Raw genomic sequence first — 23544 nt, forward strand, 5'->3', positions numbered from 1 at the left:
TATTGATAACGAATCGAGAAAGACGGTAGAATGCATGATGTCGGCGTACAAACCGAATAAGATTAAGACGACAGATATCGAATTAAAAATAACGTTAAAAGAAGAAACACCCTAACCCATTTATCAGTCTCCACGATTGCCGCCGAAAGAGAGAGAAAGCGTTGAAAAACAGGTGAACGATTGGTTGCATGAAGGAATTATAGAACCGTGTTTGTCTGAATATGCAAGCCCTGTAGTAGTTGTTAAAAAGAAGAACGGTTCTCTTCGACTCTGTGTCGATTATAGAAAATTAAATCGAATAATAATAAGAGACAAATACCCACTTCCGGTGATGGATGAACAAATCGATTTATTAACAAAAGCTAATATATTTAGTACGATTGATCTAGAAAACGCGTTTTTACATGTTAACGTAGAAGCATCCAGTAGAAAATATACAGCTTTTGTAACTCATCAGGGTCATTATCAATTCCGAAAAGTGCCTTTTGGATTATGTAATTCTCCACTTGTTTTCCAACGATTTATTAACCATATTTTTAGACCTCTAGTTAACGAAAAAATCTTGTTGATTTATCTGGACAATTCGATTGTAATTGCGAACGATGTGGACGAAGGTATTAGACGCTTGCAAAGAGTACTCCAAGCCGCGAGTGATTACGGTTTAAATATTAATAAAAGGAAATGTCAATTACTACAATCAAAAATAGAATATCTAGGATACATTATAGAAGCTGGTGAGATCCGCCCATCTCCTAACAAGATACAAGCTGTCTTAAATTTTCCGAAACCATGTTCGTTAAAAGATGTACAGAGTTTTCTTGTACTGTCTGGCTATTTTAGAAAATTTATTGAATTTTATGCCATGAAAGCTAGACCTCTAAGTGATATGTTAAAAAAAGGGAACACATTTCAATTCGGTTTCGAAGAGAAAGAATCATTTGAAAAATTAAAAGCAGATTTAAGTAGAGATCCTGTTTTAAAAATTTTTAATCCGAAGTTTGAAACAGAACTGCACACTGACGCATGCAAGGACGGTCTTGGAGCAATCTTATTGCAAAGAGATCATGCCAGTAAAAAATTACACCCGGTGTATTATTTGAGTTATAAAACAACTGAAGTAGAGTCCAGATATACGAGCTACGAATTAGAGATTCTCGCAGTAGTAAGAGCTTTAGAAAAATTCCGACATTATCTGTTAGGCATTAAATTTAAGCTTGTTACTGATTGTGCCGCATTTAAACAAACCATGAGTAAAGCTAAATTGTCTGCTAAGATAGCAAGGTGGGTTTTATTAATTGAAGAATTTGACACTATCGTAGAGCATAGAGTAAATTCAAGAATGAAGCATGTCGATGCGCTCAGTCGCTATCCGGTGATAGCAATTAGTAGTGAGGATAATGTCACAATTCGAATAGCCAGTGCACAAAAGAATGATCCAGAGCTACAGGCCATTATGGAAGTACTGAAAGTTAAATCTTATGATGACTACTTTATACGTAATGACATATTATATAAATTCAAAGACGGTCTTGAATTGCTGGTTGTACCACAAGACATGCAAAATGAAGTCATCCAAATGGCTCACAGCAAAAGACATTTTGCAGATAAACGTACGGAAAAAGGCGTTAAACAAGAATTTTATATTCCAATGTTAACGAAAAAGATCAAAAATGTAATCGCTAACTGTGTTCCTTGTATTTTAAGCAACAAAAAGGCGGGCAGACAAGAGGGATTTCTTAATCCATTAGATAAAGGAGATTTTCCGTTACAAATTTATCATCTTGATCATTTGAGACCGCTAGATTCAACTAACAAAAATTACAACCACATTCTTGCCGTAATTGATAGCTTCACCAAGTTTATCTGATTGTATCCCACAAAGTCTACGACGTCTAAAGAAGTAATTTCGAAGCTACAATTGCAAAGTCAAACCTTTGGAAATCCCACTTGTTTTATTACCTATAGAGGCACTGCGTTCTCTTCCTTAGAATTTCAGGAATATTGTAAAAACGAGGAAATCAAACACTCAATGATTACCACCAGTTTGCCTCGGGCAAATGGGCAAATTGAGCGAATTAATAGGACGATTATTCCTGTATTAACTAAACTTGCGTTAAACGATCCTACGAAGTGGTATAAATTTGTACCTAAAATTCAACAAACTTTAAATGCTACATTCCAAAGAAGTATTGGCATGACTCCTTTCGAATTGCTACTAGGCGTAAAAATGAAACAGAAAGATAATCTAGCAATTAAAGATATACTCGATAAAGAATTTCAGTTGCAGTTCGAACAAAGTCGTGATCAATTACGTGAGCGAGCAAAAAGTCAAATTGTAAAAGTACAAGAAGAAAACCGTAAGACATATAATTTAAGAAGACGCAAACCAACCAAATATAAAATAAATGATTTAGTCGCAATTAAAGGAGTCCAATTGGGGGTGGCGGTCCAATTGGCCTGGCAAAAAACTTTGTGCTAAATATCTTGGTCTTTACAGAATTATAAGCGTGAAGTCAAACAACACTTATGATGTCAAACGCGAATTGCCTGGTGAAGGTCCAATTAAAACTAGTACTTGCGCGGAATATATGAAACCCTGGTCCACAGTATTATAGTCATCTGGGCCAGATGACATTTCAGGACGGCCGAGTGTAGGAGGGTTTTAGCCATATTCGTGTTATTTGTAATACGTGTGATTGAAAGGCGTCGCGCTCTGGGGCGGGCTGCGAGCGGAGACTAGTTAGCGAGTTCGACAAGCGAGAGTGAGTGTAAAATGGCAGTGGATCAATTTGTGTAAAATATATCATTACTCACGAAAACCTAAATACGCCTGCTATTTAACCCCACACTCCCTACAATTTTTAAATATGAATCCTTAAAGTTAAAGTCGCTTTCTTTCAATTTATATAGCAATTTAAATGGAAATTGTTGATCAATTTTAAAAGCATTATAAATATATGTAAATTTAGCAGTTTTATGTGTATCAAATTTTATATCCGATCGGAGTAAGGCATTACGTGTGTTCTTTAATAAATGGGGAACATCGAAGATTATTACAATTTCTTCAGATCGAACCATGAACGTGTACGATGTTTTTCTGACGTTATTGTCTTGGCTCAATTCTAACAAGGCTCTTCGTTGAGTTGAGCCTTGAACACAAATTGTAGCCTTAATTTTAACGCCAATATCCTGTAGCTGTTCAATTATGTTTTATTAGAAATTTGAGATTATTGCAGGATATGTTATTTGCTGTAAAATAATAAGCTACCACTTGTTTCCATGATTTGCGTATACCACGAATCATGAAAACAAGTGCATGATTAGCTCCATTCACAGTTCGTCCCAATTCACCTAAATCCTCGTAACCACTAATGATTTGTTTGTGAGCTTCATAATGATAACCTTTGCTCAAAGACATTTCGTCAAAAATTAGTGAAGCATATCTATTTCGTTCGTGCATTTCGTCTATTTTAATTTGTAATTGATCCAAAAGAACTTTGTTTTTCCCTGTTTCAAATGGAATTTGAGGTAAAATGCGTTGCAGACTACGCGGAGATGGCAGCTCAAAATGTTAACGTAGAAACGTGTACAGACGAGGACCACGTTTATACACGCAGAAAATTTTTCTCGAATAATGTACAATGCTCATAATAAAATTTACTAGATTTGCATCGCACCGGTAGGATATACGCGTATTCAACCGGAAATTAATATATGACAATAGAAAAGTAATAGTTTGGTTAGATACATCTTGTAACCTAAAGGTAAATAAATTTGCCATACTAACAAGGAAATATGAAGAAAGTAAAAAAGTCCCATACTAATATGTGTATATTCGACGTTGTAGCTTGAATTGCGCGTTGTTTCTTAAGACAGTATAAGAAAAAAAAATAATCTAGAGTGGTACTTACTGTGAGCTGTATAGAAATATTCGTTGTGTATCTGGCAATAATCTATGTTCTTCATAGAAATGCGATAGTAACCGCGGACACGCGGACTGCGCACGATCGTTAATCTCGTGTATGTGAAGTGTGAAGTGAGGAGCGCAATGTATAACGATACCAGCGATAAGTACGAGGTAAGAAAAGTCTCATCCAATATTTGTTGCGTTCGGCATTGCAAATCTTAGATGCGAGCTCGCAGAGAGAGCTTGAATCACGTAATCCTCAACCAATCAAAGAACCGAGATGTGAATTGCCGAACGATTTTCGAGGTTAAAAGCACTTTCGACGCCTCGGATTTGCATTGCCGAACGCTGTATAATTAAAATTATTTTTAAGAAGATTATATGTTACAAGAATTCACATAGCACTAACTTCCAAACGCTCTTGGAATGTCCTTATGACGTAAACGTTCTTTGGAGGTTAGTGCTGTGTAAGAATATCGCGTTGCACTTACACTTGGCGCGAGCGACTACCGTGTATCTTAATATATATTTTTTCTACTATTTATGTATAGTTTTTTGTTATTTTGAAATAAATAAAATACATATAATTTTTATTTATAGCTACCAGAAGTAGTCAATTTAGATACTGCATCTTGTAGTAATGCACAAGGCTTTATTTTTCCATCGAAGCTTTCATCTTCATACCTTTGCAATGATAGTCAACTCCAAACGACCCCAACCCACAACATGCATACTATTAGAGGATGCAAGTATCTCAAGTAGTGATAGTAGTGAGTTGACCGAAAAAAATGTACAAGTTAGTAATGAGAACAGTGAATCGGTACGTATATTTACATACACACACACACACACGCACGCACGCACACACGCACGCACGCACACACACACACACATTAATATATACCCTATGATCAGAAAGTACCGGGAATTTTTTATTTAAAAGTACCGCGCATGCGGGAACCGGTTTATTTTTTTTTCTTATCTTGGTACGACCTTAAGACGCACATCTGTCAGGTTTTAGTGCCATCCGATCATTAGTGTCTGCCTGGCGTTTGTTTACATCAGTCAACTTTTTTCATTTTGCCGCATTTTACCATGAATAATTTTGTTGAACAAAGAGTTTGTTTGAAATTTTGTGTTGCGAACGAAATTTCGTGTGCCGATGCACTGAAAATGTTGCAAAAAGCATTTTGCGAATCTGCTCTATCAAAAACAAGAGCATACGAGTGGTATAAAGACTTTAAAAGTGGTCGTACAGTGGTGGAAGATTTCCCTCGTTCCGGACGTCCATCGACGTCGAACACCGATGAAAACGTGAAGAAAGTGAAAGAAATGGTGCTTGAAAATCGTCATATCAGCTTAAGAGAGATGTCTAGTGAACTTGGCATTGCATATGGAACGGCACAGCATATTGTGGTTGATGTTTTGGGTATGAGACGCGTGGCAGCCAGGCTCGTTCCGAAGGATCTGAATTTCTTGCAAAAACACCAATGAATTATTTGACCAAACATCAAGTAAATACCATCAAGCAAGCACCGTATTCACCTGATATGGCCCCGTGCGACTTTTTTTTGTTCCCCAAGTTGAAGTTGCCACTTCGTGGAAAGAGATTTCAGTCGATCGAGGAGGTCAAAGAGAATGCGACGAGGGAACTAAAGGCCATCCCTTCGTCGGCCTACCAGGGATGCATGGAGGACTGGGTCAAGCGTTGGCACATGTATGTTGCTTCAGATGGATCATATTTTGAAGGAGATAAAATAAATTTGCCTGAAATTTAACTCTATTTTGTTTTATTTAAAAATTCCCGGTACTTTCTGATCATAGGGTATGTACACACAGAAAAATATCCATCGTGCAGCAAAGAAAAACAAAGAACATGATTCATATATTTGTTTTAAGTAATAGTCTTGTTCAACGAAGAATATTTTCTTAATTTCAACATACATTCAAATATATATAACATTAGCTATACATGTTTAGAACAATACCTTGATATACGTAGTAGACTTTATTTTAAATAAATGTGATACTTACGATGACCATATTATATACTTGCGAATTTTTTCGTATATCACAAAAGCTGTTGTTATATTCAAATTAATAAACAATTCTAAAACTATTGCTTAAAACAAATAAACAAACCAAGTAATTTGTTTTTCTTGGCTATACAATGGATATTTTTCTGTATATATGCACAATTACTATATAATGTTATATTGTAATAATATTAATTTATATTAATTACAGAATTTGAAAAGGTACTTGCAAGAAACCAGCGAAGGTAAAATTATATTATCTGCATACTATAATAACAATAAAACCCTTAATTCTGTACTGCGTTCTCGATTAGTACGACTCATTATCAAAGGAGAGAAAGACAGAATATTATCAAAAATCTCAGTAGCAGACAAATTAACTAATTTTGTGTTAGTATCTTATATTAATACTTCTTATACAATAATATTATATGATATATATATATATATATATATATATATATACCGGGTGTCCCAGACCACCCGTCCCACCCGATTTTTTCGTAAACGCGACATTTTAAAGAAAAATGTTTCAGACAAAAGTTGTAGGGTTTTAAAAGATCTATTTACTGATTTTATCAGTTTGACCTTGGATGGCGTCGCCAAGGTCAGATCAAAATAACATTAACTTTTTTAAATAGGACACCTCATTTTTGGTTCCAGAATCTAATAGCTGGTGTCAAGACCTTTCCAAAACACTATAAGAAAGTTTATTTTTGTTGAGTACTTTCCGAGTTGTGAGGCTTGAAATTTACGGTGTACTGTAACCTTCAAGCGTCATAACTCGGAAAGTCCTTAACCAAAATAAACTTATTTATAGTGTTTTGGAAAGCTCTCGAAATCGACTACAAGAAAATGCAATGAAAAATATAAGCAGAGGACACCGACTTCGCCCATGGTATCACGTCGAATAATGCTTTCTCTCTCGACCCAGCGTCGAGCGAGGAGGATGCACTATCGTAAAGCCCCCCACCACTTTCCGCCCGCACCCCGATCGTCGCCGCGCAGCCTAGACGCACGTACGAGCGCGGCTCCGCGTGTGTGCGGCAGCCGAGCGCTAGCGTCGAGAGACACCATTTCTGCCGGTGCGTGTACCTATAGTCCTACGCGTAGAGTTTTGAAGATACCTAATTACCGAGATCTCTAACATTCGGTACAGCTCTATGATGCCGTTTATTCTTGATTTATTAATATTAATCTTCATTTAATGTTGATTATTGTAGCAATAAAGTAATTTTCACGAAAAAGCACCCTTACATACCACTCCTAAAAGTCATTGCTTAGAATTCATAATATTACGCAACTCGTCACCAATTCACGTTTTCTAATAAGCAACCCGGTCGTAAGCGTAATTTGTAGTTATGCCTTACCCGAACGAAGAAGCTGCGTTAATGATGTCAGTTTTGGGTAGAGATGGAAGTTTTCGAGCAGCTGAAATAATGTGGCGAAATGAATATCCCGATCATACACCACATTCGCGCAAAGTTTTCAGTCGCTTACAACGTCGAATAATTGTAAAAGGTATTGTTCAGCCGGATCATAATAAGGGAAGACAAATTCATCGATCAGTTCGTTCAGTAAGAGCACCTGATGTAATTGCATCTGCCTTTGTAACCCCGAATGATTCTTTAAAGCGACGAGCAAGAGATAGTGGAATAAGTCGAAGCACGATCAGTCGAATTTTTCGTGAAAATTCATTCCATCCATATCGAATGTCACTTCACCAGGCCATGACATTGAACGATCATAGACAAAGACTGATATTCTGTAATTGGATTACTCAACAATTACCTAATTTCCATAGAAGTATTTTATTTTCTGATGAGTGCACCTTTAAAAGTGACGGCGAAATAAACACACATAATTTTCGTTATTGGGCACAAGAGAATCCACATTGGTATTGAGAAATGGATCATCAACGTATCTGGAAAGTCAATGTTTGGTGCGGAATTGTTGATACGCATATCGTGGGACCATTTTTCTTTCAAGAGAATTTAAACCGTTTTTTATACGCCGATTTACTCGAAAACGAACTTCCACGTTTACTTGAAGATATTCCACTCCAATTACGTCTAAATATGTGGTTTCAACAGGATGGATGTCCCGCCCACACGTCTGTCATTGCTCGTCATCAACTGAACCGCATATTTCGCGGCCGATGGATAGGTAAACATTGTCCACATAATTGGCCACCACGATCACCGGACCTTACAATTTTAGATTATTATTTGTGGGGACGAATAAAAGACCTTGTATACCGCGAACGACCTACGACTGCAGAAGATATGAAAAACAGAATTCGACAAGTCATTCAGTCTCTAGATACTGACGAAATTCGTCGGGCGACGGATGATTTCCAAAGTAGGGTAACAGCCTGTATAAATGCACGTGGTGGACATTTTGAACATCGAGACTGAACAACATGCGTATGCACAAAGGTGACGGCAAGGGGAACCACCTTATGAAAGCACCCCGACAAAGGTGACGGCGAGGGAACCACCTTAAAAAAGCACCCCGACAAAGTGACGGCAAGGGAACCACCTTATGAAAGCACCCGACAAAGGTGACGGCAAGGGGAACCACCTTATGAAAGCACCGACAAGTGACGGCGAGGAACCACCTTAAAAAAGCACCCCGACAAAGGTGACGCAAGGGAACCACCTTATGAAAGCACCGACAAGTGACGGCAAGGGGAACCACCTTATGAAACACCGACAAGGTGACGGCAGGGGAACACCTTAAAAAGCACCCCGACAAAGGTGACGGCAAGGGGAACCACCTATAAAGACGCAATGGCAAGGGAACCACTTATGAAGCACCCCGACAAAGGTGACGGCGAGGGGAACCACCTTAAAAAAGCACCCCGATAAGGTGTAAGTACGATCTTGTTACCTACACGTGGTACACCTTAGGTAACGCTAATACCTACAGGCGGCACCGATTATATCGTCTTTACATTTTAAAAATGTTACTTTGACTTATACCTTTATGCCCAAGATCGATCTCAAGGTCGAATTCAAGATCATCATCAGGTTGATCCCTCGAAATCATGCAAATTTTGTCTGAGCCATTTTTTTGTACAAGCACATCCCTACGTTTTAAAAGGGTGGGACGGGTGGTCTGAAACAGGTATATTTTTCATTGCATTTCCTTGTAATCGATTTCGAGAGCTTTCCAAAACACTATAAATAAGTTTATTTTGGTTAAGGACTTTCCGAGTTATGACGCTTGAAGGTAACAGTACACCGTAACTTTGAAGCCTCACAACTCGGAAAGTACTCAACAAAAATAAACTTTCTTATAGTGTTTTGGAAAGGTCTTGACACCAGCTATTAGATTATGGAACCAAAAATGAGGTGTCCTGTTTAAAAAAGTTAATGTTATTTTGATCTGACCTTGGCGACGCCATCCAAGGTCAAACTGATAAAATCAGTAAATAGATCTTTTAAAACCCTACAACTTTTGTCTGAAACATTTTTCTTTAAAATGTCGCGCTTACGAAAAAATCGGGTGGGACGGGTGGTCTGGGACACCCGGTATATACATATATATATATATATATATATATATATATATATATGTATGTATATATGTGTTAAATATATTTTGTTTCTTCAAAACAAAGTTTCCCTGAGCTATTTCACAATTATTTTTTTACTTGCAGTATAACAACTTCTCGGTTTCAAAAATTAGCAGGAGTCATTGTTAAAATATTTAAAGGAGAGTATTGTTACACATATTATACGTCGTTTACATGTAAGAATGGTGTTCGTATACAGGCAAGTGGTAAGCTCTGGGAACATTATAAATAACATTATAAAAGGAGATTTAAAAAAACAAGGAATACTCCTTCAGCGATTAATTTCCAAATCCATACAAGAGACATATGCACAGACTGAAATAGATGGTACTATCCTAATATTAATATGACATTGACCATTTTACACGTGACTGTATATAATTTTTATACTACAGAAGACAAACTGCAATGGTTATTCCACCACACAGAACCGTGGGAGCAAGTGTGTGAATATTGGAATAATACATATAGGGCTAGGAACAAGTTATTAATGCAAGACAAACTAAATGTACTTGAATATTTTAATAAGTTTCCTTGTCTTCAATTAAGCAAAGGACAACATCTGATAAGAGTTAAAACAGGGTTATGGCCGAGTTGCCCATTTTCGTCCAGTTTTGCGACGGTTATAACCACTTCTTTAATTTTTCCTCATTTTGTAGCATCTAGACTTCTCTCGGAGACATACGCGTGATATGAGGGATGTTAAAGTTACAAATTGCATGCCAATGTCGCCACGCATACTGTTCAGTGTTAGAAATGTATTATTGTCATCATTATTATCAATATTATTAATAATAAAACATTTCTAACAGTGAGCAGCACACGTGGCGACATGCGCCAAATTGACATGCAATTTGTGACTTTAACATCCCTCATATCACGCGTATGTCTCCGAGAGGAGTCTAGATGCTACAAAATGAGGAGAAATGAAAGGAATGGGGATGGTCGTCGCTGAAATGGACAAAAATGAGCAACTCGGCCATAGGCCTACGTTAAAGTATCGATATAGAGCAAAACGTTATCTATAAAACTATTTTTGTTATATAATTCTGTAAAATTATTTTTTTGCGATTATATTATTATAATTAACTTCATTTTGAGACACGTATATTTGTTACTTGACTCTCTTTCTTTCTATCTGTTACATTTGCACGCAAGCACGCACGCACACGCACGCACGCACGCACATACATACGCGCTAATAACCTTATTACAAAATTTCTAGCTCGTAGAAGACTTTAACAGACAGTATCCCGAAAAAGAATCGATATTTCCTAAAAGGTGGAATATTATTAAAAAAGTTATTATTGACCAACTACAGCAATTGAATAAACGCCTCAGTGTTTCAGATACAGCTCTTATATCTATTTTACCAGCAATATCTTCTGGTATAGACATTTTACCATTGCATTAAAATTGTATTATTAAAATGTTCGTGTTTAATTAGTGGATTAGTTATAAATTTTTCTTTTTTTAATAGATAAACAAGATGCGGTAATTTTTTATTTACTTCCGATTCTTATCGAATCTCGTAGAGCAGGAGGTTATAAAAGGAAAAGAAATACGAACTGTGAGCAGGATAGTGAAAACAGCATCAGAAAGTTAACGTTACAAGAATGTAGAGATGCGTTTATGTTACATGTGCAGGTATTTAAATAAAAAAATAAAATATATATAAATATTAAATCTTTTATGAGTATGAATAGTATTTTAGTTCGAATTACTACTTTATATAGACTGTTGCTGATTTGGATCGTGCTTTATATGATTTGAAGAGAAGACTGCAAAGAAACAAAGATACTTTTCAACCGACACCTCTTATAGTTGGACCTTTAGTAAACATCGAATCATCATACGTGATTGTAAACGACCAAAAGTTTAAGGTGGATTCATGTTTGCAAGCTATTGAATTAACTTTCAAGATATTCTTTGCTGTTGATTGCAAGTATCCAACATATGCAGAAACGTTTTGGATATTTTTACAAAAATCTGGTTTCGATATTCACTTACAAGAGAAATGTAACAACTCATTAAACGTTTTGTTAGGTCGCGTTAACGCAGAAATGGAGCGTTTAGTTGCGACATAATTTTTCCGAACATAAATATCATTTCATGTGCAATCGTTAATAAGATGTTTCGGTGCTATATTTGTAGTACATTTTTATGTTTCGATAATAAGTCGCTTCTAAATCATTACAAAGAATTCCATCCTTTATTAAAAATATATAGATGTAACGATAATAATTGCAGCAGATCTTTTGCTATATTTGATTCTTTTAAGAAACATAGATATAACAAACATTTATCAGAGACTAATATTACATATAATAACCAAACTATAAAACAATATGATCAAAACGCGGATTTTATAGATGCAATAGATAAAGTCTTAACAGTGGGAACAAATCAACGTATACAACATTATGAAGATAAAAAATGTGAAAATGTGGAGTATATAATAGATCCCATACAAATTAAGTCTGATTCTGATATTGAAACTGATTTAGAAGACGATTTATTTTTCGACATTCCACAAAACGATGGCCACACTAGTGAAGCGACAAACGTAAAATTTGAGGAACATAAAGAAATTATTAATTTCACAAGTAAATTATACACTTATTTAGACGTACCTCGTGTTAGGGTAAATGATATTGTGAGAAGTACAGGAAATCTCATCGATAATTATTTACTTTTACTAGAAAAACATTTATTAAATCGACTTGAAATTTTTAATTTAAGTTTAGATTCAATATCTGCTATTAAAGAAGTATTCGCAGATTTTAGTGATCCTTTCACGGATTGTAAAAGCGAATGGCGTTTTTTTAAATTGTTAAAATGCTATGATACATTTATACTTCCTGAACAATATTTAATCGGAGAAAGAGAAGAATTCCGAGAAAAGAATGGCGTAAATATTATTCAAAGTATTTCAGTGTATGCACAGTTTATTCCTCTTCGCAAAGTTTTTCAAAAAATATTTGAAATCCCAAATCTTTTTGACGAAACATTAAGATATTACCAATCGCTGAGATCAAATAACAATATTATAGAAAATTTTGTTCAGGGATCTCTTTGGGAAGAGATAAGTTCGCATTTCATAGGAAAGATTGTTTATCCTATTTTTTTATTTTTTGATGATTATGAGAATAATAATGTGTTAGGCTCTCATAAAGGCTTATCTAAGTGTGGCGCAGTTTATGTAACTATACCATGTTTACCTCCTTACATGCAATCAAAGTTAGAGAATATCTTTCTGTTCCTTTTATTTAACTCACTTGATCGACAAATGTTTGGCAATAGAAGTGTTTTTCAAAAAGCAATTGACGAGTTGCATTACCTACAAACAGAAGGTATAACAATTAAACATAAAGATGGAAACAAGCAAGTATATTTTGTTTTGTCTTTAGTCGTGGGAGACAATTTGGGTGTTCATTCTATTTTTGGTTTCGTGGAAAGTTTCAATGCTACATTTTTTTGTCGATTCTGTCTAATTAATAGAAAATGTATTTGTGATTTCTTAGATGAACGTATGTGCATTCTCCGTAATGTAGATAATTATACTTCACTTTTGGCATTAAAGGATGTGAGTAAATCTGATATAGTTAGTCAGTGTGTGTTCAATGATTTAGATTATTTTCACGTTACAAAAAATTTAGGTGTAGATGTTATGCATGACATTTTAGAAGGTGTATGCAGATACGATTTGGCATTATTTCTAAATTATTTTATTGCTAAGAAATACTTAACTTTAATAGATGTTAATACTAGAATAAAATCATTTCGATACAGTCACAAACATAATATTAATAAACCTGTGGAAATCACAGAACAAAACTTAAAAAATAAAGCAATCATAATGAGTTCTGCCGAAATGTTGTTATTAGTAAGGCATTTTTGTTTAATTATCGGCTCTTTTATTCCACAGGAAGACGAATGTTGGCAGCTTGTTATTCTTTTAAAGCAAATAATCGACATTACAACTAGTTCAAGAGTTCATTGTGAAACGTATCATTTATTAGACACTATTATTAATGAATATTTAACTTTATTAAATAACCAATTCCTAGGCAAGATAAAACCGAAACATCACTTTTTAATTCATTATGCTCGAATAATGAAGCTTGTCGGTGTATTATGGAAAACTAATTGTATGCGATACGAAGGTAAACATAAAGAAGGAAAAAAAACATCCCAAGCTACAAATATTCGAGCAAATATTTCAAGAACAATAGCTATAAAACACCAACTGCTTTTAAACTACAGGTTGCAATATAATATTTCATCCTGCCATTTGTTAACTCTTGAACCAGTTGCCCAAAAGAATGTACGCGAAATACCTTTTGTTAATAATTGTATTACACCTTTTCAAGTAGAATTTAACATATTAATTGCTAAGTGGATATGTTACAACAATAATATTATTAACAAAAGAGCCATTATCGTTACATTCAACGAAGAAGGAGTAGATTTTTATTTTGTGCATACTATTATTATTAATAAAGAACAAAATGACTTTGTTATTTTAACTAAAAGAATGTTACAGTGCTATCTAGATGAACATGTACAATCCTACAAAATTTATGATAATACTTGTTTTGAGTGGGTTTATTTAACTAAGAAGAATTTATTTAATTCTGTTGTAACACATTGCGTTAGGCTTAGTGAAAGCGAAATTTATATTGTTAAAAGATGGTTTTAAAGAAATACCAAATAAATGAAATTATCATTGAAAAGTGTGTATTTATATTTATATATACATAAGTATTTATATATATATAATTTAATTATCCTCAGTATTTTTATTGCCATTAAGGCAATTATACATATTGCAACATAGTATGGAGAGAAGACATATTTAGTATGGTAATTTTTCTTTTACGTGCATTCTACGTATGGTAAAACGCGCTCTCGAAAAAGTCCCATACTTGATAGAAATATATATTTCTGCGTATAGTTTTATTCTTTGCTCTCTAAATTTCCTATACTTTCTTGAAATCTTTTGCATATTATGACTATATCCTAGCCGTGCAAGATTAGTATGGTATTTACTTTCTTCGTGTATGCTTGTATTTTCGAGAAAAATTTTCTGCGTGTACATTGACAAAGCAAACGCTTTATCCTGTTCTGTCCATCTTTTTCCGGAATTTTTACGTGAAGCATTCACTAATTGTGAATTAATGAATGCTTTGGTAATATCATTTAATTGTGTATTAATGCAATCGAAAACATTATTATCGTATTTTTTTTCAAAATTGCTAATGCGTTTTTTGTATCTGACATTCTTTTCTTCATTTTAAACAGTTTTACTGAAATACGGCGTTTAATTTCATACATGCGTTTGTATCGTTTTGACTCTGTTTCTGATGAAACTCCTGTTTTTAATCGTGAATTTTCGTTTCTTTGTTCACAATTTTCGTCATTATTGTTTGGACAAGTGTTATCTGGGCAATTATTTTCTTTGTTAACAGAACATGAATTTCCATTTTTGCAACTTTCCTGATCACATATACACATTGTCTCTTCTTCACATTCTTCCTCCCTTTAAATCTTTTATAGAATTAACATCTTTACTATTATTACTGACAAGACATGACTGAGCAACATTATTAAATGTATTAGTATCATATGAACAGGAGTTTCTTCACAAACAGTATCAGCATTTACATCGCTGTTAAACGAATTTGTATTAACGGCAGATGCATTAGCATCACGTAACTGGCGACATGAATTCAAGTTTTCATCAGTTGTTGGAGGCAAAATTTGAACAGGAATTAAATTATCCTGATTTTTCACTTCTTTTCGATATCACGTTTGGATTTAACAAATGCTTTGTAAAGTTAACAAAATCTACTGTTCGGAAATGATCTTCACAAATACGCATGTTCTCAGAGTTTACATTAATGCCAATGCCACAAATCAGTTTCCATTTAACACAAAGATCGTGATTTTTCAGAAATTTAAAAAAATGCTTGTTAATGCCTTTATCAACATTCGCGTTGTAAAAATTACCACATTCGGGAAATTTACAAGAATATTTCGTTCGAGGAGCCATTTTATAATTGTATAAAAAAGAGTGAATATGTTAAATTTTGAAATTTTTCTTGTAAATTTCCTACTCACGATAGTATCCAAGAAATCAGTAAAAAGCATTATTAAACTAACTTACATTAATTTAATATCACAGCTTCAGTCTTTTACATATTGCTTTTTTCTTCGGTAAGGTTCCCATCTTCCTATCGTCAGCATCGCTCAAATTATAATTAACTAGTACTTTTTTAACGAGCAACATCTTTGGAATAGGTACAACAGGCTTAAATGCTACACTCGCAGGATCATACTCCGTGTAGAGCTCTTCTGGTGATCTAAAATTATAAATATAAAAATATATGATATTTGGATAATATAAAAAGATTTGATACAACTATCTAATAATTGTATATATTATAAATAATTTGTTAGTGAAGATATTTTAGTACATTTTAATATATAGTTTTTTTTAATTAAAGTGAATTTATAATAAATTATTTATATTATTTATTTAGCAATAATGTTTATTAAGAGGAGGTAATGTATATTATACTACTATCTTATATAAAAAATTAATTAAATAAATTACAGAATAATCTATAATTTAAATTTTAAAAATAATTGAGAATATTAAATGGTAATAATAATAAAGTTAGTAATATTTTAAATTTTCTAAGAAAAATTTAATAATTTATAGGTTAATCATAATTGTTGAACAAAATTCGTACTTACAATTTTGCAATTTCAGTTGCCGAACTACTTTCACCGCTCATAGGTGTAGTATACGCTATATTTTTAGCAAATTGCCTTACTACACTGTGATAGTGACGCTGTAAAAACAATTATAGTGTCATCTGTCGTTCAAGCATAAAAAAAAGGGATTATTGTAAAGTTGAAGTACCTGTAAAGCAACAAGCTCATACAATGTGGTGCAGTGAGTGTTGCAATAATCTGGTCCTTCAATTTCGCTCTGGTAATGATCTCCATTGGCGCAATCGGTATCTAATAAAACATAAGCCGCTTTCCCAAGTTGCATCACTTGTTTAATAATATCAGTTCCTAAAGTCGCATTATGCTGCGATTGCAATGCTAGTGTATTTATTCTTTTTACAAAAGCTGTCATTCGCGTCTGCGTGAATGAGAATTTCATTCCAAGTTACATCTTGGTAAAAATTTATATTAGTACAGTGCGCAAATCTGGAAATTATAAATGAGACATAGTAAAATGTAAATAAAAATAAGATACGAGTGAAAATGTATAAAATGCATTACTTGGCTAATCTTTCCAGATACACAGACAACATTTCAGATTTCTGAAGTATATAGTAAATAACTACGTCCATTATTTCTGTAAGAATTTTGTCTGCTTATTTTCTTCAGCTTCTGTCTCGAGCATCTCTTTCTTCACTTTCTCTATCCCAACCAACACACAATAATTTTTAAATGTTTTTTTAATATTTATTTAATATTAATTTTTTATTGTACAATTCATTATAAGAAAAATATTTATTAAACGTTTAATAAATATTTATTTTACATTAATTAAATATTTAAAATAATGATTTTAAAAAAATATTTATTTAATATTTATTTAACATTTATTTAACATTAATTAAATATTTAAAATAATGATTTGGAAAATATTTATTTAACGTTTATGTAACGTTAATTTAACGTTTAATTAATATTTATTTCACATTAACTTTCTCATTAGAAAAAACATTTTTTTTAAATATTAGTTTAACATTTATTCAACATTAATTTAATATTTATTTCACATTAATTTTTTATTTAAAAAAACATTTTTTTAAGAACATTAATTTAACATTTATTTAACATTAATTTAATATTTATTTAACATTAATTTTTCATTTGAAAAAACATTGTCAAAAATATTAATTTAACATTTATTTAACATTAATTTAATATTTATTTCACATTAATTTTTCATTTGAAAAAACATTGTCAAAAATATTAATTTAACGTTTATTCAACATTAATTTAATATTTATTTAACATTAATTTTTCATTTGAAAAAACATCAAAAACATTAATTTAACATTTATTCAACGTTAATTTAATATTTATTTTACATTAATTTTTTATTTAAAAAAACTTTTTTAAAAACATTAATTTAACATTTATTTAACATTGATTTAATATTTATTTCACATTAATTTTTTATTTGAAAAAACATTTTTTAAGAACATTAATTTAACATTTATTCAACATTAATTTAATATTTTTTTCACATTAATTTTTCATTTGAAAAAACATTATCAAAAACATTAATTTAACATTTATTCAACGTTAATTTAATATTTATTTTACATTAATTTTTTATTTAAAAAAACTTTTTTAAAAACATTAATTTAACATTTATTTAACATTAATTTAATATTTATTTCACATTAATTTTTTATTTGAAAAAACTTTTTTAAAAACATTAATTTAACGTTTATTTAACATTAATTTAATATTTATTTCACATTAATTTTTTATTTGAAAAGACATTTACCAAAAAAATTATTTTAACATTTATTCAACATCAATTTAATATTTATTAAACACTAATTTTTTATTTGAAACTATTATTTTATAAACATTAAATTAACATTAATTGCGTATTTATTTAACATTTATTTAACATTTACTTTATATCCATTATTTAATGTTTAATTCAAATATTATTTAATATTGATAAGTATTCATCGATTCGATAAATCAATAACATATGGCTGTCCGTTGCCGAAAACGTGATACGTATACGTGACATCCTTATTATTGGAAAGCGTAAATAAATTTGACAATGACATACTTTCGTAAAAAATGAATTATATGCAGTTAAAGCGAGGTTGCACCAACTGATACAGAAAAACAGCTAAAATTAAAGATTCTTTTTTTTATTGTGTTACGCTATGTCAAATATGTTGCTTGTTGGAAAATGCCCGTTTTGTTGAAACCTAAAACAGTTCAATTTACCGCTTATTGTGCCGTAAGTCGTAATGATGACGTAGTCACGATACAACTCTCTATTGGCTGGCCGTTATTACGGTGGTCAAGAGCATACCCTTGTCTTTCTTTATCATGCGCTATGTCATCAGCTCTCGTCTCCTGCGCACATGTGCATACATATGTACCGGTTTGCTGATGTAAAAATCCGCCTGGCTACCCATAAGCGATATATGGCGCCAATCTTCTGCTGTGCGAGTGTTATAGCGTTTTTCACTGGGAAAACTAGTGCGTACTGAGTGTGCACTCGCTGCAGGTAATTGGGCGTTTCCGTTGGTACCGTCATTGCGCGAACCGAAATGTCCAATTGCCAGCGGCAAATACACACTCAGTGCGCACTAGTTTTCCCAGTAAAAAACGCTTTTAAAGTTGGTTTATAATAACCGTTACCGTAAGACATAGGCTAATCATAGTCGATTTATATAAATTGACTATGATTAATTTATTTCTTACGGTTTACGGCTATTATAAATCAACCTATACATGATAACCGCGCTCTGCGCGCGCATACATATGTATCCATGCATGTATCAATACGCCAGCAGGAACACTGTTTCGACGGAACAAAAGAAGAAGAAGAAGAAGAAGAAGAGGAGACTCTTTTTGTGCTGGCTGCCGGCGCGGAGATACATATCCTGCGCGAGAGTCGCGTCATTACTTTTAATTTGTTAGGTTAGTTTTTTAGATTGTAATTAAGTGTTAATTATTAAAGAGTTAATTTATTAAAGAGTTTGGACTCTGTGCATTTTGCATTGCGCCACGTGTACCGCAGTGTTGAGTCGAAGACATTAAGATGGCCGTTAAGATTAGCCGGAACACGTGGTATATAATTCTATTGTGATCGTGTAAAGAATTATATACTGCAGTGATTTAAGTCATTATTGATAAGTCTATTTACTTATTTCCCGTCGCGAAAAGTGTGAATGGTATTATCATTCAGATCAATGGTAAAATCATTTGAACTAATGATAAAATCATACAAACTCAATAACATTATCATTAATGAATGATTTTACTGTTTGAGGTGTTCAATAGGAAAATCTTTTGCTCAGTGATAAAATATTTTATACTTCAATAAGAATATCATTCGATCAATGGTATATTAGTTATCATTGGATACTCATCAATAGGAGTATTATTCGATCAGTAGTATAATATTTTGCCATTGGATTTATGTCAATAGGAACATCATTCGGTCAGTGGTGTAATAAAACATTTTGCTATTATAATAAGATTTGTTTTATATATACAGTATATATTAAAAGATAGAAATCATTCGATCAGTAGAGTATACAATATATTTTGCCATTGGATATATGTGTACATGTACATACATACATACATACATACATACATACACACACACACACACACACACACACACACACACACACACACACACACACACACACACACACACACATACACATATATATCAATACTCAGTTATGCACACAATTTTATATATACATACATATATATATATATATATAAAATTGTGCATAACTGAGTATTGATTTGTTCATATCTTTGATATATATTTACTTAATGTATTTATATAAAAATATTTAAAAAATGGGTTAATTCTAATCTCTTTCAATTATATTAATTAATGTGCTTACATACATTATACCATTGACATTCATACAAAGACATTTTTCATATATATCATTAACCATACAACAAAAAACGCGGCCATTATTTTTTACTACATTTAAAAACTTGGAGCTGGATATTTTTAACGGTAAGTAATTGGCCACTATTACGCCAGTATTTGGTATTAGCTGTCGACCAATTAGAACAAAATATTTTTCTTCATTAATGCGAACACGCAATAAATGATCAATTTCTAGTATTTTTCCATTTAATAATTTTACAATGGAATTCAGTCTTTTAGTTAATCGCGTGTACGATGTAGAATGGAACATTGTATGTTTCCAGATAAATCTTTTAAAACTAGAAACCTGAATTTCGTCGTTTTGATTATTCAAATTATGCCCCAATAAGTTCCCAATTAACAGTGAAGTTTCTTGGGTCAGAACATATTCATTGCTACTACCAAATAGAACCAAATTTTCGTCTTCTCTTATCGCATTTTGCACAAAATATTCCTCTCCAACGAGCTGTCCAAACAGATCAATTGCTGGAGTAAATGTGTTCGCACTAAAAACATTTGGACCTGTCTTTTGAAGGAAATTTGTAAGTTCATAACGCTTAAAAATTTGAGATATGACAGATCCTGTACCATGGAAAAGTTGCACTAGAATGCCATTACCATGTTCATACATAAATGCCGAACTATCCCACAGTGCACCCCAATCTCTAACACATCTTGGCATATGTAAATGGAGGTGCAAATTAAATAATAAAAATTCTGGCCCATATAAAGTTTCCGTTAGTTTCACAAATTTATGAATACTTAACTTGGCTTTGTCAATGTCAGTTTCAGTTACGTTCTCTTTTAATAGTAAACGTAAAGTGAAGACTAACAAAAACCAATGTTCATAGTATTTAGTTGGTAATATACCGCGTAAAACTACTAATGAATAATACATCCCGAAATTTCGCCAGTCCGTAGCTTTCCATAAACCTCGCTTTTCTATGCTCGAAGGTGTGCGTCGTATTTCCGTAGGCGGTTTTATTGATAAAAGCCGTTGGTTTACTTCATTTCTTTTGTTACCAATATACCACGGTCGATTATGATAAATACTATTAAACCATGTTTCGCAAAAGGTTCGTATTGTTCCTAAAAGATTGGCATGCATGTAGTCCGGAACAAATGACCGAACAACATCAAAAATAGGCACTACTGATAATGGGGAAAATCCTTTTACTCCATTGATAGGTTTATTTTGATTAATAGCATTTTCTGCGTCAATAAACACTTGCTGAGAAGTTCGAAGAGTCCCAACAAATGGCCGGTAAATGCGAATGTAGCCACGTCCTTTTTCCATTGTCTCTCCGAGATTAAGACAAAATGAACATCCACCCTCACCATTAAATTGGTTAAATTCTTGTATCTGAAAAGATATATGTATTATAAAGATATATCTATCTTTAAGGTATTTATATAATGATACTATATAAAATACAAATACTGAATTTCTCCATTTCTTGTTCTTATTAACTCTAAATTTTAATATATTGAAATTAAAAAGTTATTTATTTTGCTTAAGTTTTAATTTAAAATATAAAAGGTAGGAAAAACATGCGATACAAATTACTCAAAAAAATGATCTTTAAGGTAGTATTTTTATGTTAAAATTTATGTTAACGATTTTTGCTTAAAAATAATAAAAAATTATACTTTATGATCTTTTCGAAAATAAAATTTGCTTATTTTTTATTGAAAATTTACCCAAATTATACAAAAAATAAAACTTTAAGATTTAGTAATAAAAAAATGTGAAATAGCACATCCAAAAATAATTTCACATATATTACTGAATGTCATAACCTAAGTCAGTATTGCTTGTATATTTGTATGGTTACATATATTTTCAATGAAAAAGTAAGCATTTTTTATTTTGGGAAAGATTATAAAAAAATTATATTTAAATATGATTTTTAATTTATAATGTAAAGAAAACATTAATATAATTTTTTATGAAATTATCTTAAAAAACATCTTTTTTGAGCAATTTTGGTTCTATGCGTTTTTTTATTCTTAATTTATAAAATAATTTAAAAGATATTACGAGTTGAACAAATAACAATTGTTTTTACTTTAATTTTCTAAATTTTCTGGAAACCAAAAAAGGACTAAAAAATCTGAAAATAATTTAGTAATGATTTATATAACACTATTACATGAAATATATACTATCACATAAAAAATCGCGCAAAAACTCAACAAGATATTCAAAAATTTTTGTCGATGTAATAAAAATAAAATAAAATGTGCCATATATATGAACTTTTATATTATTATGGATAAATTATTTGAATATTATTAACTTTCGGTCTAGCAGTGGAGTCAAGAATTGCGATCAAAGTATGAACTTTGATGTTGACATCTCCCTTTTCAAGAATAGGACACATAATTCCGTCTTCGTGCCATTGTGTCATCTCTTTTATAAAGGGCTTCAAATATACATCCATTCGAGGTGAACCGTCGCCAACCCAAAGCCCAGCTAAAATCATGTTACTTCTTCGGATTTGATAGGGTAACTCATTCACCGCTACTTGTATTGGCCAGAGTGATTTTCTTGACGACTTGAAAATATTCGCACCATCAATATTGAACTGCAGAGTTATGTCATTTTCTCCAATTACTCCGTTTCTTTGCAGTTTTTTATATATTCTGCCCGACGTTATTCCACTAGCTTCACTTTTGCGAAGATGATTAACGATGTTTTTATCGGTTAAAATATCTTTTAATTTTTCCGATATTTTCCCTGTAAGGAAATATTTCTCCTTTTTCTCTAATTCTTTTTTATTATTTACAACTCCGCATGCGCATAATACTTGTTGATTATTATTTGGAATCTCTAAATAGTCTTCACATATTGCACAATAGTAATGCTTATCAAAGTCTTTCGTTTTCGGAAATTTCTTGAAAAATCGATATTTTGTTGAATACTTTGACTCTGGCAAATGGTAATCAATTAATTTTAAAAAGTTCTCCCAACTTCTATCTGGAAGAGAATATCTTAAAAAAAAAGACATAATAAGAAGTTCGCTTTCACGCTTCGTAATCCGTGCTCCGCAATACAATTTTTGTTGTCCCTACAATATCAATTTTATAACATCTAATGGAATTATATAATATATAGTCATATATAAAAATATAGTCACGGATATTCTATCATATATTCTATTGTTAAGTATTTCTGTTCTTATTTATAATATAGATTATTTATATAGTATATAGCATGTCTCTCGATAAAATATATATTTAAAATATATTATACCTCATCATCATTATTATCAACATTATCATCTTGAATCTCGTCATCAAAACAATTATTTTTTGTGAA

At 32.1% G+C, this 23544-nt stretch overlaps 3 protein-coding genes across 4 annotated transcripts; 1 reads left to right on the forward strand and 2 right to left on the reverse strand.

The window, feature by feature from the left end:
• Positions 1 to 3640: 3640 nt before the first annotated feature.
• Positions 3641 to 13580, forward strand: LOC120359973. 2 transcript variants are annotated; one of them, XM_039459468.1, is made up of 8 exons: positions 3641 to 4078; positions 4508 to 4727; positions 6155 to 6333; positions 9608 to 9729; positions 11004 to 11170; positions 11260 to 11406; positions 13048 to 13109; positions 13452 to 13580. In XM_039459468.1, exons 2-7 carry the CDS (start codon positions 4548 to 4550, stop codon positions 13075 to 13077), a joined length of 825 nt encoding a protein of 274 aa, XP_039315402.1. In that variant the 5' UTR covers positions 3641 to 4078; positions 4508 to 4547; the 3' UTR covers positions 13078 to 13109; positions 13452 to 13580. The 2 variants fall into 2 exon arrangements, with proteins under 2 accessions (XP_039315402.1, XP_039315401.1); XM_039459467.1 differs by lacking the exons at positions 13048 to 13109; positions 13452 to 13580 and having other exon boundaries at positions 3915 to 4078; positions 11260 to 12220.
• Positions 13581 to 14203: 623 nt separating this feature from the next.
• LOC120359974 (nucleolar complex protein 3 homolog) lies at positions 14204 to 17065 on the reverse strand. Its single transcript, XM_039459469.1, has 4 exons — positions 16826 to 17065; positions 16455 to 16750; positions 16286 to 16383; positions 14204 to 15888 (listed from the first exon to the last, which is right to left on the reverse strand). Exons 2-4 carry the CDS (start codon positions 16701 to 16703, stop codon positions 15705 to 15707), a joined length of 531 nt encoding a protein of 176 aa, XP_039315403.1. The 5' UTR covers positions 16704 to 16750; positions 16826 to 17065; the 3' UTR covers positions 14204 to 15704.
• Positions 17066 to 19999: 2934 nt separating this feature from the next.
• Positions 20000 to 23474, reverse strand: LOC113002964. Its single transcript, XM_026130231.2, has 2 exons — positions 22523 to 23474; positions 20000 to 21585 (listed from the first exon to the last, which is right to left on the reverse strand). Exons 1-2 carry the CDS (start codon positions 23231 to 23233, stop codon positions 20152 to 20154), a joined length of 2145 nt encoding a protein of 714 aa, XP_025986016.2. The 5' UTR covers positions 23234 to 23474; the 3' UTR covers positions 20000 to 20151.
• Positions 23475 to 23544: the final 70 nt, after the last annotated feature.

Source organism: Solenopsis invicta, unplaced genomic scaffold (genome assembly GCF_016802725.1).
Source record: "Solenopsis invicta isolate M01_SB unplaced genomic scaffold, UNIL_Sinv_3.0 scaffold_496, whole genome shotgun sequence".
NCBI classification, from domain to species: Eukaryota; Metazoa; Arthropoda; class Insecta; order Hymenoptera; family Formicidae; genus Solenopsis; species Solenopsis invicta.

Bases quoted from the DNA above. Each gene is read 5' to 3' on its own strand.
- LOC120359973 (XM_039459467.1), top strand. From the start codon at position 4,548: ATGCACAAGGCTTTATTTTTCCATCGAAGCTTTCATCTTCATACCTTT. The intron at 4,728-6,154 runs GTACGTATATTT...TATTAATTACAG, and splicing joins GTAATGAGAACAGTGAATCG to AATTTGAAAAGGTACTTGCA. The intron at 11,171-11,259 runs GTATTTAAATAA...TACTTTATATAG, and splicing joins CGTTTATGTTACATGTGCAG to ACTGTTGCTGATTTGGATCG.
- LOC120359974 (XM_039459469.1), bottom strand. From the start codon at position 16,703: ATGAAATTCTCATTCACGCAGACGCGAATGACAGCTTTTGTAAAAAGA. The intron at 16,384-16,454 runs GTACTTCAACTT...TTGTTTTTACAG, and splicing joins ATGAGCTTGTTGCTTTACAG to CGTCACTATCACAGTGTAGT. The intron at 15,889-16,285 runs GTAAGTACGAAT...TTATAATTTTAG, and splicing joins GCAACTGAAATTGCAAAATT to ATCACCAGAAGAGCTCTACA.
- LOC113002964 (XM_026130231.2), bottom strand. From the start codon at position 23,233: ATGTCTTTTTTTTTAAGATATTCTCTTCCAGATAGAAGTTGGGAGAAC. The intron at 21,586-22,522 runs GTTAATAATATT...ATATCTTTTCAG, and splicing joins ACTCCACTGCTAGACCGAAA to ATACAAGAATTTAACCAATT.